This window comes from Taudactylus pleione, unplaced genomic scaffold (assembly GCF_031769625.1).
Source record: "Taudactylus pleione unplaced genomic scaffold, aTauple2 ptg000016l, whole genome shotgun sequence".
Lineage (NCBI taxonomy): Eukaryota > Metazoa > Chordata > Amphibia > Anura > Myobatrachidae > Taudactylus > Taudactylus pleione.
The window spans coordinates 844,607-859,457 of NW_028284418.1; the positions used below are offsets into that span (position 1 = coordinate 844,607).

Consider the following 14,851-nt stretch of genomic DNA (forward strand, 5'->3'; position numbering starts at 1 on the left):
TTTGGCGTACCTATTTTGCTTGCTGTGCTACTAGTGGTCTTAACCCCAAGTATAATCGCCTTACCCATGTGGTTTCCTTTCTACAGACAGGTCTGGATTTGGGCCTTTGACTCTTGTCCTTGAAGATCCAGGTTTCCGCCTTGTAATTTTTTTTCCAAAGACAGATAGCACTGTTGCTTGTTGTGTGGGCCTTCTTCCAAGGAGTTCTCCATGTTCATGCTCCCTGGGACCTGTCCCTGATTCTCTGGGCTCTCCAGTCGTCTCCCTTTGAACCATTACAGGTGGTTTACATTGGCTTACGTGGAAAACAGTTTTTCTTCTTGCCATTGCGTCGGTCCGGAGGTTGTCTGATTTGAGTGCCCTCTCGTGACGCTCCCCGTTCCTGGTTTTCCATTTGGATAGGGCAGTGCTGCGGACTCGCCTGGGTTATCTTCCCAAGGTGGTGTAGTGCTTCCACGTCAACCAGGAAATTGTGGTACCATCTTTCCATGTTTCAGATTCTTCTCAGCCGGAAGCCTCCTTTGATGTTGTGCAGGCTTTACATGAACAGGACCAGAGATATTCGCAAGTCAGATTCTCTGTTTGTCCTGTATGATGTTCACAAGAGGGGCTAGCCGGCTACTAAACAAAACTTGGCCCGCTGGCTCCGTTTCACTATCCGCCATTCTTACACCATGGCGATGACTGCCCATTCCACCTGGTCAGTGGGGACTTCTTGGGCAGCATGCTGTGGGACCTTTGCAGAACAGCTCTGTAAGGCTGCCACGTGGTCATCTGCTCGAATACCTTCATTCAATTTTATGCTTTTTGACACATTTGTGTCCTCAGATGCCGCCTTCGGGCGTTCTGTGCTCACTGCAGCTCAGGAGCGTTCCCTCCCATAGGGGGTCAGCTTTGGGATGTCCCAGTGTTATCTCTGTGCCCCCTAGTGGAGGAAGAAGAAAAAGGGACTTATGTTGCATACCTGTTAAGTCTCTTTCTTTGACTCCATAGGGGCCACAGGGCGCCCACCCTGACACACCTGGCTGCTGGGTTTTCTTGGTGACCTGTCCGGCTATACTCCCCACTATATGTCTGGTTCTGTGTGTGTCGGACCTCTTTCTCCTTCTCGTCTGCCCCGCTCCTGCCATGGGCCACTAAACTGGTGGCTCAGGGCAGTGTATAGAGGAGAGGAAGCCTGGGTTTGTGGGTACTTTCATTAAACTGTTTGGTGCCCAGACTCTCCTCTCCAGGCTATACACAGTGATATCCCCATTCCCCCTATGGAGTAGAAGAAGGAGTCTTAAGCACTTGCCTGGAATTGTCGCATCAGTTACGACCACACCAGGATGGGCTTTCCCTGACATGGTCGCATCTGATGCGACCATTCATAAAACCCTGTGGGTGGCTGCTGGAAGATAATCTTTGAGCAGCCGCCAATTTCAGAGGGACCTCCTGCTCCCACTGCACACTTCGTTCCTCCCTGTGTGTCCAATCACTGTGAGCAGTGATCGGGGAGCCCAGCGCCAGCGCACCCACACCTGGCAGCTGCAGAGAGGACAGAGAGCAGTCGCTGGGAAAATACAAACTGCTAGCGGCAGCCCGGCGGCTGCAGAAATGACAGAGCAGACGCCGGGCAAATAGAAGGTAACAGCGCTCTATCTGCGCTGTACTGCTGTCCCTCCAACCGCCCTGCTACCGCCAGCCCACCGGCGGCTGCAAGGTGACGGAGCAGCCGCCGGGCACACATTGTAATCTCCTCCTCTCCCTCCCCTATTCCTGCTGGAGGCAGCCTAGGGAAATGGGAGCAAGCCCCACCCCTCCCATGTATACCCTGCCCTACAATTCTCCCTCTGGTGACTGCTGCACGCATGATCACTATGGAGATGATGCATGTGCCAGAGTCAGTGAAAATGACTATTGTACATCAATATGTAATATGGCCATAGTATCTCACTGCTTACATTGCACGCCAAGTGCTTTGTACTTGTATCTAAACAAATATGACACGTTTTCTTATACATGTGTAGTTCATGTTTCTTCAGTGTAAGACAGCTGGCTTGCGGCTTTACCCCGGCTGTTGTGGAATAGATAGTAATCTCAGGACCATGTGCTGAGGATTTGAAAGCCTTTAGCGTAGGTTGAAAAACCTAAAATGTATTTGTGTTTTGTACTATTCATTCCATTGATTCAGGACTGTATACTGTGTGGGAAGCTTTAGTGATTAATCAAAGTTTACAGCTGCTCTTTATAAAGCCCATTGCATGCAATGTTGTCTAATGCAGACTATTGCTTGTAGCTTTCCAGCTGTTGTTGAACTACATGTCCCAGTTTGCCACATTAACTACCAATTGAAACTATTTAGTACAGCAGATTTAGAACCACCGATGATTAATTTGCTTTTGAAGGGAATTTCCAGTGACTGGCTTTAAATATTGTATTACATAAAACTGGAATCATGAACGAGCCAAATCTTGTGTATATTTATTTACATTTCATATAAAAAAATAGAGAGAGAATATTTTACGTATCTTTGTCACATGCATTTAACCTAAATCAGGTCCCCGGCCAAGGTTTCTTCTTATCTTAAATACATTACAATCCCATTCTGATTTATAATCACATGTAGTAATGTAACTTGTCATGTGTCTCTTCCCTGATGACATTGTTGTATGAGCTTGTTAGCTGTGTAAATGAATATACTGTAGACTGTGTGCATTGTGCAGAGTTTTGGTGACCAGAGTCTGTCACAGCTGGTTAGAGGCATTCCTGGTAAAGATAAGATTGAATATTTAGGTCTAGTGTTTGACAAGAAAGTAAACACTTTGCATAAACTGCATAGCAATAATGTAAATAATTATTATGCATGTTCAGCTCTGTATAGCCCGATGTCCAGCCAGTAGACTGTTCTGTGCTGCTGTTTTGCAATCAGGAACTGGACCCTGAGCTATTTTATTGGTATTCAGCTGTGGTCACCTGATGACATGGTCCCACATCATATATCTAATGTACAGATCTATAATAATTTCTTCCAATGGCTCCCAAAGTTCATAACAGTGCTCAGTCGGTATATTACTTTTTTGATTTGTGGTGTCTGCAGCTGTGTTTTATTATACCTTGTACCAACACAGTCTGTTGAATTCTATGAAATGCAGAATAAAAATGTTTTTACATTGTCTATCAGAAATGGCTGCAATTTGGTCCACTTGGATGTCATCATTAAAAATAGACATTTTTAACATTTGCAGTCGACTATTTAATCACTTCAACAGTATTTTGTTTGTTGTTGGATTTATTCTGGCTTTACATAATTAAGCAGAAGGTGTTGCATGTAGAATATGTCCATTCGTAATGGTGTCTCAGAGTCGCTATTTTAAACATGGTAAGCGACCAATCGTATACATGGTTGTCAACATTTTAAAAATGCACGTGGGGGTGCAGGGGGGCTGATGCGGTGAATTGCATCATCAAGCTCTGGACCTCCCACTTCACTGGTGAAGTCAGTGTATTCGGGAGGATGGCCAAGTCTCTCGGGGATCAGGTGAGCTCCCCTAACTTAGAGTCTTACAAATATTTGGGTATAGTAGTTGAGTATGATTCTATGTTTCATATAATGTAACAATGTTTTATTTGTGTTTGCAGCAATTATGCGGAATGGAATTCTTAATTCAGTTGTCCTTTATTTTAGAATTACACACAGTACATCCCCCTTTCCATATATGACCTACAGACCTGGATGGGAAGTCCCTCTATCTTTGTGTACGACTGTTCCAACGCTGGACTCATCGTGAAGTCATTCAAGCAGTTTGCATTGCAGAGAGAACAGGAGCTTGAGGTAAGAATGGAAATGATCAAGCTGACATGTGTTGACTAAAGTTGTCCAACCTTAAATGCCAATCACTGATTTTAAAAGTGATTGTTTGAATGTCTAGGAAAGTCGTCCGTGACAGAGGGCAGTGCCTGGAGGTGCTCACTGACGATATCAGGCATATGACAGTGCACATAACACCTTTCTGGATAATCACCATCAAATGCACTGACATTTATCAGAAGGAAAGAGTAATATCCCTGTAATTAGATCTTCATTTCATCTGAGTGCTCTGAAACTTGGGGATCGGATTTGTTCTGATTGGCTGGCATTCAGGAGATCTGTCAGAGGACACTTAGTACAAGCATTACTATAAGCCTGTTTTGGGGCCTTTTAAACATGAGAAAACAAATCTCCTCTTTCCTGGCTTTATTGTGCACCAAAGTTTAATACCGGTTTCCTTTCCCTCTATTGCAGCTGAGTAAACTGTGGTGCTCTCAGTTTTATGACTTTAGCACCTCTTCCATGCAGAGCGTCATCCCTTCTATACTCTTCTCCTTTTGCATTGTATCGGAATGGTGCCATAAATATGCATTGAGCTGCAAACGTTTTGCTGGGCGTCTTCTAATTATGAGCTCTGAGACTTTAGAGGACAACTCATTTATTTCTCAGCTGCTAAGAGCAGCATTTCCAAAGGTCGAAATTACATTCAGCACTATACATGGCTATAATTGGCACCCAAAGCATCCAAATGATTGTAATCTTGCTCACTTTCAAAACAAACATCTAATTTCAGATGAGGATATTAATAAGGTCAGGAAAAGCTCGGCAGCAAACTAATTCCTGGTGCTGAGGCTTGGGGGATATGACTATAAAGGGGGGGGGGGATTATTGTGCTGCGGTGATTTGCAGGTCTACATCTTTCTGCCTATTCTACATGTACATATACGAGAAGGTGCTTAGCATCTGTATGGGCTCAATACTTGTAGGGCTGGGGTGCCTCTGCGTCAATCTGTCACTTATAACTGATAAATACCCTGGGGAAAATGCTAAAAAGTCCCCTTCCTACAATTTGCTTCTCTCTGTTCTAGTTATTTTGGCATTTATTGGTCAGTGCTTTGAACCTCTTAGCATTGGACAATTTCCCAAGTGGTTTAAACCATTTATGCTAATTAAGCCAGGAGCTAGCAATAGATGACTATTAGGAGTGCCTTACAATAATAATAATAGTTAGCACATACCGTATATACTTGAGCATAAGTCGACCCGAATATAAGCCGAGGTACCTAATTTTACCACAAAAAACTGGGAAAACTTATTGACTCGAGTATAAGCCTAGGGTGGGAAATGCAGCAGCTACTGGTAGTAATCCATCCCCTGATACTGCCCCCAGTAGTAATATTCTCCCTCTGGTAGTGCCCCCAGTAGTAATACCCCCTGGTAGTGCCCCCAGTAGTAATACCCCCCCTAGTAGAGCCCCCAGTAGCAATATCCTCCCCTGGTAGTGCCCCCAGTATTAATTCCCCCCTGGTACTGCCCCCAGTAGTAATATTCCCCCTCTGGTAGTGCCCCCAGTAGTAATATTCCCCCTCTGGTAGTGCCCCCAGTAGTAATATTCCCCCTCTTGTAGTGCCCCCAGTAGTAATACCCCCCCTTGTAGTGCCCCCAGTAGTAATACCCCCTCTGGTAGTGCCCCCAGTAGCAATATACCCCTCTGGTAGCGCCCCCAGTATTAATCTGCCCCTGGTAGTGCCCCCAGTAGTAACCCCCCCTGGTACTGCCCCCAGTAGTAGCCCCCCCAGTAGAGAGAGATGTAATAAAAAAAAACACTTACTTGAAACCCCGCTCCTGGTCCCGACGCTGCTACTGGCTCCTCCGGCCGCTTTGCATTATGGGAGAGACGTCGTCATGACGACGTCTCTCCCATTACCCACTGCAGGAGCCGGAAGATCGCTCCCGCAGTGGGAGTAGCAGCAGCCGATGAGAGTCTGACAGACTCTCATCGGCTTCTGATTACAACAAACACACAGCTGCCGTTGCCGGCGGCTGTGTGTTTGGCAGTGTGTAGTGCTGACCAAACTCCGTCCGGTCAGCGCTACACACGCGGTGCAGCTGTGTCACAGAGACACAGTCTGTACCGCGGCCCGCATGGTACGCTACTCAGCTGCGTACCATGCGGGCATGACTCGAGTATAAGCCGAGGGGGGCTTTTTCAGCACAAAAATGTGCTGAAAAACTCGGCTTATACTCGAGTATATACGGTACTTATGTAGTCTGGAAAAAAATAGGCTATTCATACCTGGTTACAAATCCACATTTCCTTTAGGCATTTTATAAACCAGCCAATGTGCTGTATATGACAGGAATAGCGCTTGTAATGTATGTGCTGCTTAGGTTATTTGGGGTACAAAGGTAACATGGTGTGGGAGAATATGGTTTTAAGAAAAAATGAAGTTGGTGCACAAACCACAGAAAGAAGGATAAAAATGCCTAATTAAAAATGTTCTTTTGTGGGTGTTCGTGGCTAAACTACATATTAACAATCTGCTACCATCAAGTTATTTCTTTCAGTCAGTGGTTCCTAAGTCAACTCGGCAAATAACATGTCCAAAATACAAGTAATAATGTAACGTACAATATATTTCTTCTCTGATGGAATTTTTGTATGAGCTTGTTATTAATAATTATTTATATAGCACCACCATACTGCAGTGCTTGACCGTGTAAAACAGCAAATGTAGCAATAAAGGAAGTGGCAGTCCTTAATTTGTGTGCAAATAGCAAGTACCTGCTGCACTTATCTACCTGACAGATAAAATGTCTGCTGATATGGTTTTCACACCATTACACATTTATACCTAAAAATTAGGCAGGAAGTATATTTTGTCTTATGTTGTCAATTCACTCATAAAACAACAGCATACCACCATTAGCATAGTAATGGACATCATAAAACATCAAAGAAAGTCACTATAGATCAAATGCAAAAAAGATTCTAGACTAATACAATCATACAATATATAAACTTACGATTGTGCCGTACCTTGGAAGTCCTATCATTCAGTAATTTGTCCCCTGCCCAATATGCAGGATAGCTGGAAAGATTAAACTGGACCAGCAATATATCAAATAGGAAAACACTGTTATAGATAGAAATACAGATCTATGCACTTAGTTTTCTGCTGATAAAGAGCACTTAAGGACTTTTAGTAAATCTTGCAACTAGTTTTGAGGTGCAATACGTCTTCCTCTGACATCTGACGCATAGATTTTAGACAAAGAAAATCGGACTTTGATTTGTTTTTATAGCTTTAGGGCTCAATCCAATTAGGTGCAAATGGCGAGTAGCGAGTTTTTCTTGAAACTCGCACACTTTGTAGCGAAACGCGCGGTCCGAGAATTCTCCAATCCAATTAAAAATGCCTATTCGCACTACTCGCAGCTGAGGGGTGCAAATTGACTGCCAAATGAGATTTGCGAGAAATGCATGAAAATGTGGGGAGACCATCCTGAACCCCCCAAAATGGATAATTTTGTTAGCAGGACTGTATAGAAGGCTATTTGTGGGCATTAGGAAGGTACTGTAGGTTTTTAAATGGTGTCAGATAGCTGATTTGTGTGGTTTTATTTTTTTAAATGCAAGAAAATTATAAAAAAACAAACATTTTTTGTTTAATCTCAAACTAATTAAGCGAAAAATGCAAAACAAAGTTGGGTGATTTGGGGTTACTTTGAGGGCACCTTGAAAATGTTTTACATAATTCTAAAAACAATTATTTTTCAACTTAAAAATTATTGTAATTAAATTTGGGGTGCCTGAACTAACGAAAAAGTTGATTTTGGGGTAATTTGAGGACATTTTTTTTGTTTTGTTTTTTTTTTTACCCCAAAAAATGACATGTAATTAATAATTATTGGATTATTGGTAATTATTGGACTAATTAAGCTAATTGGAAACTTCCAAATGCCTAATTACTAAAAAACCAACCGAGCCAAAATACCCAGATACTGTTAAATGTAAACACATATTCATTCCCTCTTAATTTGTAAGCTCAAATTTTCACTGGTGTAATGTATTATCTATAAAGTCTCTCAGCTTTTTCACTGAATTCACTTGTGAAAGACAATATTGGATCTCCTGTTAATTCCTTTGTAAATGTGAATACCGCTCTCTGTGTTGGGGTCTTACAGCATGGCTCAAAAAAAAAGAAAAACTGGTTTGGTGGGAGACATCTTTCATGTCTTTTGGTCCTGTCCTCTACTTCGCCCCTTGTGGAATGCAGTATTTTTTATGATTAGTAAAATAGTTGGTGTAACTATTCAGGCGGAGCCTCTAGTTGCCTTATTCCACTTCTATCCTGGGGAATTATCACGTGGCGAGAGATATATTATGGGTCATGTGCTGATTGCTACAAAAGCTACAATTGCTCAGGGGTGGAAGACAGCCTCTCTCCCCAACATCACAATCATAGAAAACAAGATCCATAAGCATTTTGTTTTTGAAACAACAGGTGAGAAATACTCCTCCTCCGTCAATTCCATCCATATGAAATGGTTTAAATGGGGAGAATATAGGGAAAAACAAGGCCATTCCACCATTTATAGTGTTCCGGTTGTTCCCGGTGTTCTCTGTTCACCTCACGCAGATCCGGGGCAGCTCCATTAACTGAATATTTAGTATTTTGTCTATATGTGTTGTGAAGTGTTTTATAAAACATTTTTCTTGTCCTAAAAAGTTTAAGTATCAATTATATGTACAAGGACCAAGATCGATTGATTTATATTGTGATATGCTATATGTCTGGCTTACCCCTTTTCCCTTCTTTTTCCTTCTGTATCCCCATTTCTTTGTATTAAACTTTCAATAAAAACTATTATGAAAAAAAAAAAAGAAAAACAGAGACTAGTTTTAAACATTAACATTAGCAACACATTACATGATTATTGTTCCAACCAACGAATTGGAACGATAATCATGTACTGTGTGGTAGCTGTTACCAGATATGAAAGCCACTCATCAGAGAAGCTTTTGGCTAAATTCTGAGGTGGACAGATTTAGAACATTGGACACAAAGGACCAATGTTTTAAATCTGCGTATGCGTCTCGATAATTGTGGTCTGCGGCGCATATGAGAATTGCATGCAATTTGGATAGGCGTTCTTGTGAGAGACTGGGTGGGAGGGGAAGGTGTGTGTTTTAGTGGCAAGCGTGTCATGTCAACCCATAGGGTTGCTCTGTTGCCTGATGGCGTGGCCGATGTCTGTTCGATGATGCGACTTTCCTGCACAGGTTCCTGAAGTCAGTGAATACATTGATAGATGATATACCTGGGAACAGTCTCGCAGTGCAACTTTTTTGCCTGAATGTTAATAGATATGGTACAAGCCAAATATTGCCCACCAAACACATACCTACCTCCCAAAATTGGAGGAAGCTATAATTGGGACATAATTGAACATAGCCACTTCTCCAAAAAATAGGGTGTGGCCATGCCCTCAGTGGGTGTCACCTAGCACTGATGATGTTCACTCAAAACTTCTTTCTCCTCCTAAAATATACTGGAGGCACCTGCCTGTGATGCATGCTGTACAGTGTCATTATAAACATGCCTCACAACTTGCTGCAAGTTGGATCGTATATGCCGACCATGGAACAGACCCATCAAATTGGAGCTCTAGTGACAGGCACTGATAGTTTTGTCTGTATCGAAGGAAAGGGGAACTTCACATACAAATTGTGGGCAAACCTGCTACATTCTCGCAAAATGTTCAAATTGGGATGTTTGGCTTTAAAGGGGTCAGTGATTTAAAGGATCCTATAGGAGCAACACTGGAGTTGCTTAAAATGAAAAGTAAGTAAATAAATAATAGATGACAGTAAGTGGCCCAATAATGGACTGGACCATTGAAAATCTGTGGCCAGACCTCAAACTTTGTCCACTGCCGCTCCCTGGCTAACCTGACTCAGTTTAAACAATTTTATAATGTGTAATGGAGACCTAATTCTCCTTCTCTTTGCTCAAAGTTAATAAAGTCTCATCCAAGTAACATTTCCAGAATGTGTGAGTGTGAATATTGCACCCTACTTGGTACTAATCTTTTACTTTGCAGTGAGACATTAAAATATATAGAAAAAATTACGGCTAGCATAGTACAATTCTTCTTTGATTAATAGCACTCTAATAATCATTCCCCTTATCGTTTTTCTGTACCAAGGTTAGCCGAATGACTGTATAGATTTCTAATTTGCTTACCCTGATCATCCAACTTTTTCTCTTCCTTTGCTCTTGGCTCTTCTGCCTACATTTTCCCATCCCCTAACCTATTAATATGTTCCAGTGCTCTCTGCTGGATTGGTTTGTTCCTCCTTGTGCTCCCACAGGACCCCCCACTCATGGTGTGTTATTGCTGTGCTGTGAAGGGCGACAGGCTGAATGAAATGTTCAGGGCTCGGAAGTGTTCTATCCTCTGAAAGAAACAGATAATGTTTCCGTGTACTAATATCCTGCCACATATTGGTGTCTTGGGGCACAGGGCACTGAAGGTGATAAATAGATATTTCTCATTTAATGCTGTTCCCATTTTTGACCTAGCAGGGCTCCCTGATTTTTAATATACTTCCAAAATACATGTTTGATCACCACAGTCTGTTCCTTGTGTTTCCTGATATCCGTTTAAACCTCATTTTTAAATTTCCTATTTTATTATTTGTACGAATAATGAAATCCAGATATTTTATGCACTTGTTTATTTTCTTTAAATTCACTATAATGACTAAGGAGAAGAATCGATTGCCTGATTCCTTTAGAGAATAGCAGAAAAGACCGGAATTATCCATCAGAGCAGGGTAATTGTCCCTGGAAATGCCTCTCCATTTCCTCTTATTCTGTGTACTGTATTCCTGACATCTGTTCACTGGGAGGCATAAGTCAATGTTTATCCAACTAGAGTTTTTTAATCTGCAGTAAAATGACATTAGGAGGTTCAGTAAAGGTGTTATGATGTAGTTTGTAATGCATCAAGGCTTGCACTTCCAGTATCACGTGTTATGTACTTAGATGCATCTGCTGAGCAGAAGTTGTTGGCAACTGTGGTATGAAGGATTTTGTCTAGGGCCCCAATATCCACTGAATTTACATAAATCTAAATTGAAAAAGTAAATACTTGGTACTGCTAATCAGATTTCTGTCTTATATAGTGACCACTACTACACAAAGTTCAGTAATAAGGAAGGGAATGCCATACAGATATGTATGCAGAGCATCTTCTCTTTCAGTCATTCTGAGGAGAACAAGAGAACTAGGAGTGTCCTACAAACAGATATAAACACGGAGCACTTCTTTCTACTGTTGTTGTAAGGAGAACTATTGTACATAAAATGAGGAGGTGAAAGCCATGCACAGACATTATCCACCAAGTTTATTTTCCCACAGTCACTGTAAGGAACACTGATGTGAACGGTAATGGGAAGTGAAATGTCAAGAGCACTGTGCTGGTCATCTTCTAATGTCACTGTAAGGAGCACTGCTAGATAAGCTAATGAGGAGGGGAACATGCACAAATATTATGGTGCCCACACACTAGGCAATATTTTACACGATTAGCCCGATTCTGACGCATCAGGATGACAGATCGTGTAAAATATGTTGATTATGATACTGATGCACATCCCCGCCGGTCACACATCACATCTTCAGATTTTGCCTGCTGCAGGCAAGATCTGAAAATCTCAGTCACGATGCACTGGAATAGTGTTGGAGGCACGATAGATCGTGGGTCAATTTGGATAGTTTTTAACACAAAATCGTGCCCACGACTGCCGGGGGAGAAATCGGACACGATATCGTATCGTGACCAGATCACCTAGTGTGTGGGCACCTTAACTGTTCTATTGTCTCTGTAAGTATCTCTGATATACATAGGTAATGAGTAGGAATTCTGGACGCAGTGTAGTGGAAAGACAGCAGTTAGTATTAAATGTGTAGTACATTTTTGGCATGGAAAACCCCAAGTGCCAAGAATTACAGTGCAGCAAGCTGCAAATACCGGTATACACTCTCTGGCTTCTTGGATCTTGGCATTTATGGGATAAGACTTTTTACATACAGTAATTTTGAGCACCATTTAAAAATGACCCGCGACTTACCACATACAGCCTCCACCATTCTTCTAGAGGTTGTGAAAGGGGTTGTTTTTTCCAAAAATCCCTTTTTTCAAAACACGACCCCTTGGTGCAGAAAAATGGATGGGGGCCTTTATTTATGGCAGTAAAATCTTGTAAACGTGCATGGAGATGGTACCTGTGAACCATATACCGTATTGTGGCAGTGAGTGACAGTGGTGTGGCCAGGTCATTTGGATACTGACTGCTCTATTTGCACATGTCCACTGTAATTGATCACATGGGTGCAAAAGAGTATCCCATATTGACCTAGGCATTTAGAATACCCCAGTGAAACTGCATATCAAACTTCAGTGGGTAACCAGCCTTCCTGTAAGAAGTGTGTGCATTTTATTGTGTGTATGTTTGACACACTGTAATTACAATGTATATAAGTCAGTGTTCTCCCCAGGCTTTTTCTGCGGGTGCATCGCCCGGCAGAAACAGCCTACCGCCCGGCACTTCCCCCCACCCCAATGCACCGCATTCCCGGTCACCCTCAATGTGTCCTTGTTGCCATGGACAGGAATGCCTGATGCAACGCCGAGCTGCACCGATGTCGCGTTCTTCACATTGGAGGCTCCGTGTCCGCCGGCAGTAAGGACATGTTGGTGAAGGTTCCAGGTGACAGACACGGTGCATTGGGGTGGGGGGAGGTGCCAGGCAGTGGACGTGGCAGGGGAAGGTGCCGAGCAGGGGCTGTGGCATTGGGGCGGAGGGTAGTTGTCCATCACAGTGCAGGGGAGGTGTCAGGCTGGAGAGCAAAGATCCTCCTGTATAAAAGTTCAGGCGGGAACAGTCACCTGAACTGATTAAAGAGAGTCTGCAAGTGGGGCCAGTATCTGTAGAGCTGTATATATAAAAAATATATTCTGTGTAGCCTGCAAGTGGGGACAGTATCTGGGCCTCTAAGAAGAAGAGAATTAATATATAAATTGATATTTCAAGTTTAAATCATTATAAGGTAAGGATATAAAACATTTTATTATGGCGAAGGCCCCCAACCGGCTACTTCATCATGCCACCCGGCCGGAAACATTTTCTGGGGAGAACACTGTAAGTATAGCCAGCAGTTATTTATCTTTCTACATCAGGGTCCATAGGGTATCCACAGGATACCTTGGGGTATAGGTGATGACGTCAGGCATCGGGCACCATAGAGTTAAGTTTTCAGCCTCCCAGCATGCACTAGGGTCCCCCTCCTATACCCAGCCCCCGAGCCAAGGCATCTCAGTTTCGTTTGTGCCCGGCTCGGAGTTGGAGCACCTGTTTAGAGGGGGGCTAAGGGTAGCCCCTGAAGTTTTCTTCGCGGCAGCTGTGTCTGCACATCTGGAAGTACAGCATGGACAGTACTACTGACGTCCATGCTGTCTTTCCTACACCCCGCCGGTACTGATCTGGGGATGCTGGTAAGCATCTGGGGTCACAGCTAGCGGTGACCCCAGATGTTTTGGACCATGGCCAGATTCAAGGGGGCAGCAGGTAAGCAGCGGGGTCCCGTGGTGGGTCTCTGCTGATACATGGTCCAGAGTCCCCAGGCAGGGGGCTCCCTGGGGACTGGCTGCAGCGTGGAGCCAGGTAACCAACCTGCGCTTCCACTACCCCCTGGGACAGCGGACTGCAGCTGAGCGGTAGCGCTGCGGCGTCCCAGGGGTTAATTGCATGCCAGGGGACCGCGCCTTCCCTGTACACAGTTGGCGCCTCCCCCGCTGCACACAGCCCTCTCTGCACCTGCTGATTGGCCCTGTGGCAGCGCTCTTCCCCCAGGCCGGCCTCTTCTCTGCTCCTCGGTGGCCATCTTTCATGAAGCATGGTGAACGCTGCTGGAAGCTGTTGATCGGTGCCATCGCGGTCTGGGTCCCCCAGCATACCTCTCCGTTGAAACAGGTCTGTGTATGCAACGCTGTGTCCTACCAGGCTCTGTATCTGCGTAGTTGAGGAACAGCGCTGATAGTGCAGGGATTAATTTATTTGCATTCTATGTGACTTCTGCCAGCGTCTGCTGCCTGTACTTTCACTTTCTACTGTCAGCCATTTCACTGTCCCTGCTCTTCTTCTGCTAAAGCCCTTGCGGTGCGGTGATTGCAGGGTGGTTCTCCCACTATACTAACGAGTATTAGTGAGAGGGGTCACATACTTACCATCATGTCTGAGAGTGAATTTCCTCTCCAGCTTCTGTGTACTACGTGCAAAGTACCAATAGCGGAGGGGGAGGGTAACGCGGAGGGGCTATGTCGGCAGTGTTATTTATTGGCGCGGCCAATTTCTGTCACGGCTCCAGTACAGGAACCGCCCTGGGCTTGTTTTGCCAAAGCGCTTACAACCCTACTGGACCAGTTAGCTCCACCACCTGCGTTTTCACAGATGGGATTGTCCCAGCAGTCAGTGGTGTCGTCACCCATGCAGGGTTTCCCGAGACAGCTGATGGTACCCCACAGTCTCCCTATTTCCCCTCCCCAGGTCTCTCAGGAACCTGCGTGGGTTAATTCGCTGACAAGTTCTGTACAGCATTTGTCGGATGTGTTACAAGGGGAGTCTGTGATGCGGTCACATAAGCGGCCGGTGGCGTCTCTGTCCGCTCCTTATGAGGATGACGACGTGACGACCGATAATGGGGAAATTCTGGATCTATCTGACCAAGAACCTCTCCATACTAAAGAGTCGGACGCTAAGTCCAAGGTTTATATTCCTGGCCTTATTCGGGCAGTCCGCACAGCTTTAGTTATTGAGGATGACGATCCCCCGGTGTCCAAGTCCAAATATGCCTTTTTTAAGGATATTAAGGGTGACGCCACAGTGTTTCCTCTTTCGGGTCAGTTAGTAGACCATTTAGAGGAGGCGTGGAAACACCCTGGTAAACGTTATCAGCCTCAAAGACGCTTAGCGGTGGCTTACCCGTTTGC

The 14,851-nt window shown here is 44.1% G+C and overlaps 1 protein-coding gene across 5 annotated transcripts in view; it reads left to right on the top strand.

The window, feature by feature from the left end:
- RPTOR (regulatory associated protein of MTOR complex 1) overlaps window positions 1-14,851 on the top strand; it is a 319,880-nt gene that overhangs the window by 178,413 nt on the left and 126,616 nt on the right. For all 5 annotated transcript variants that reach the window (XM_088474208.1, XM_088474236.1, XM_088474218.1 and 2 more), the window contains exon 5: window positions 3,668-3,814. In XM_088474208.1, the coding sequence (XP_088330334.1) occupies window positions 3,668-3,814 (147 nt within the window). The remainder of the gene's footprint in view (window positions 1-3,667; window positions 3,815-14,851) is intronic.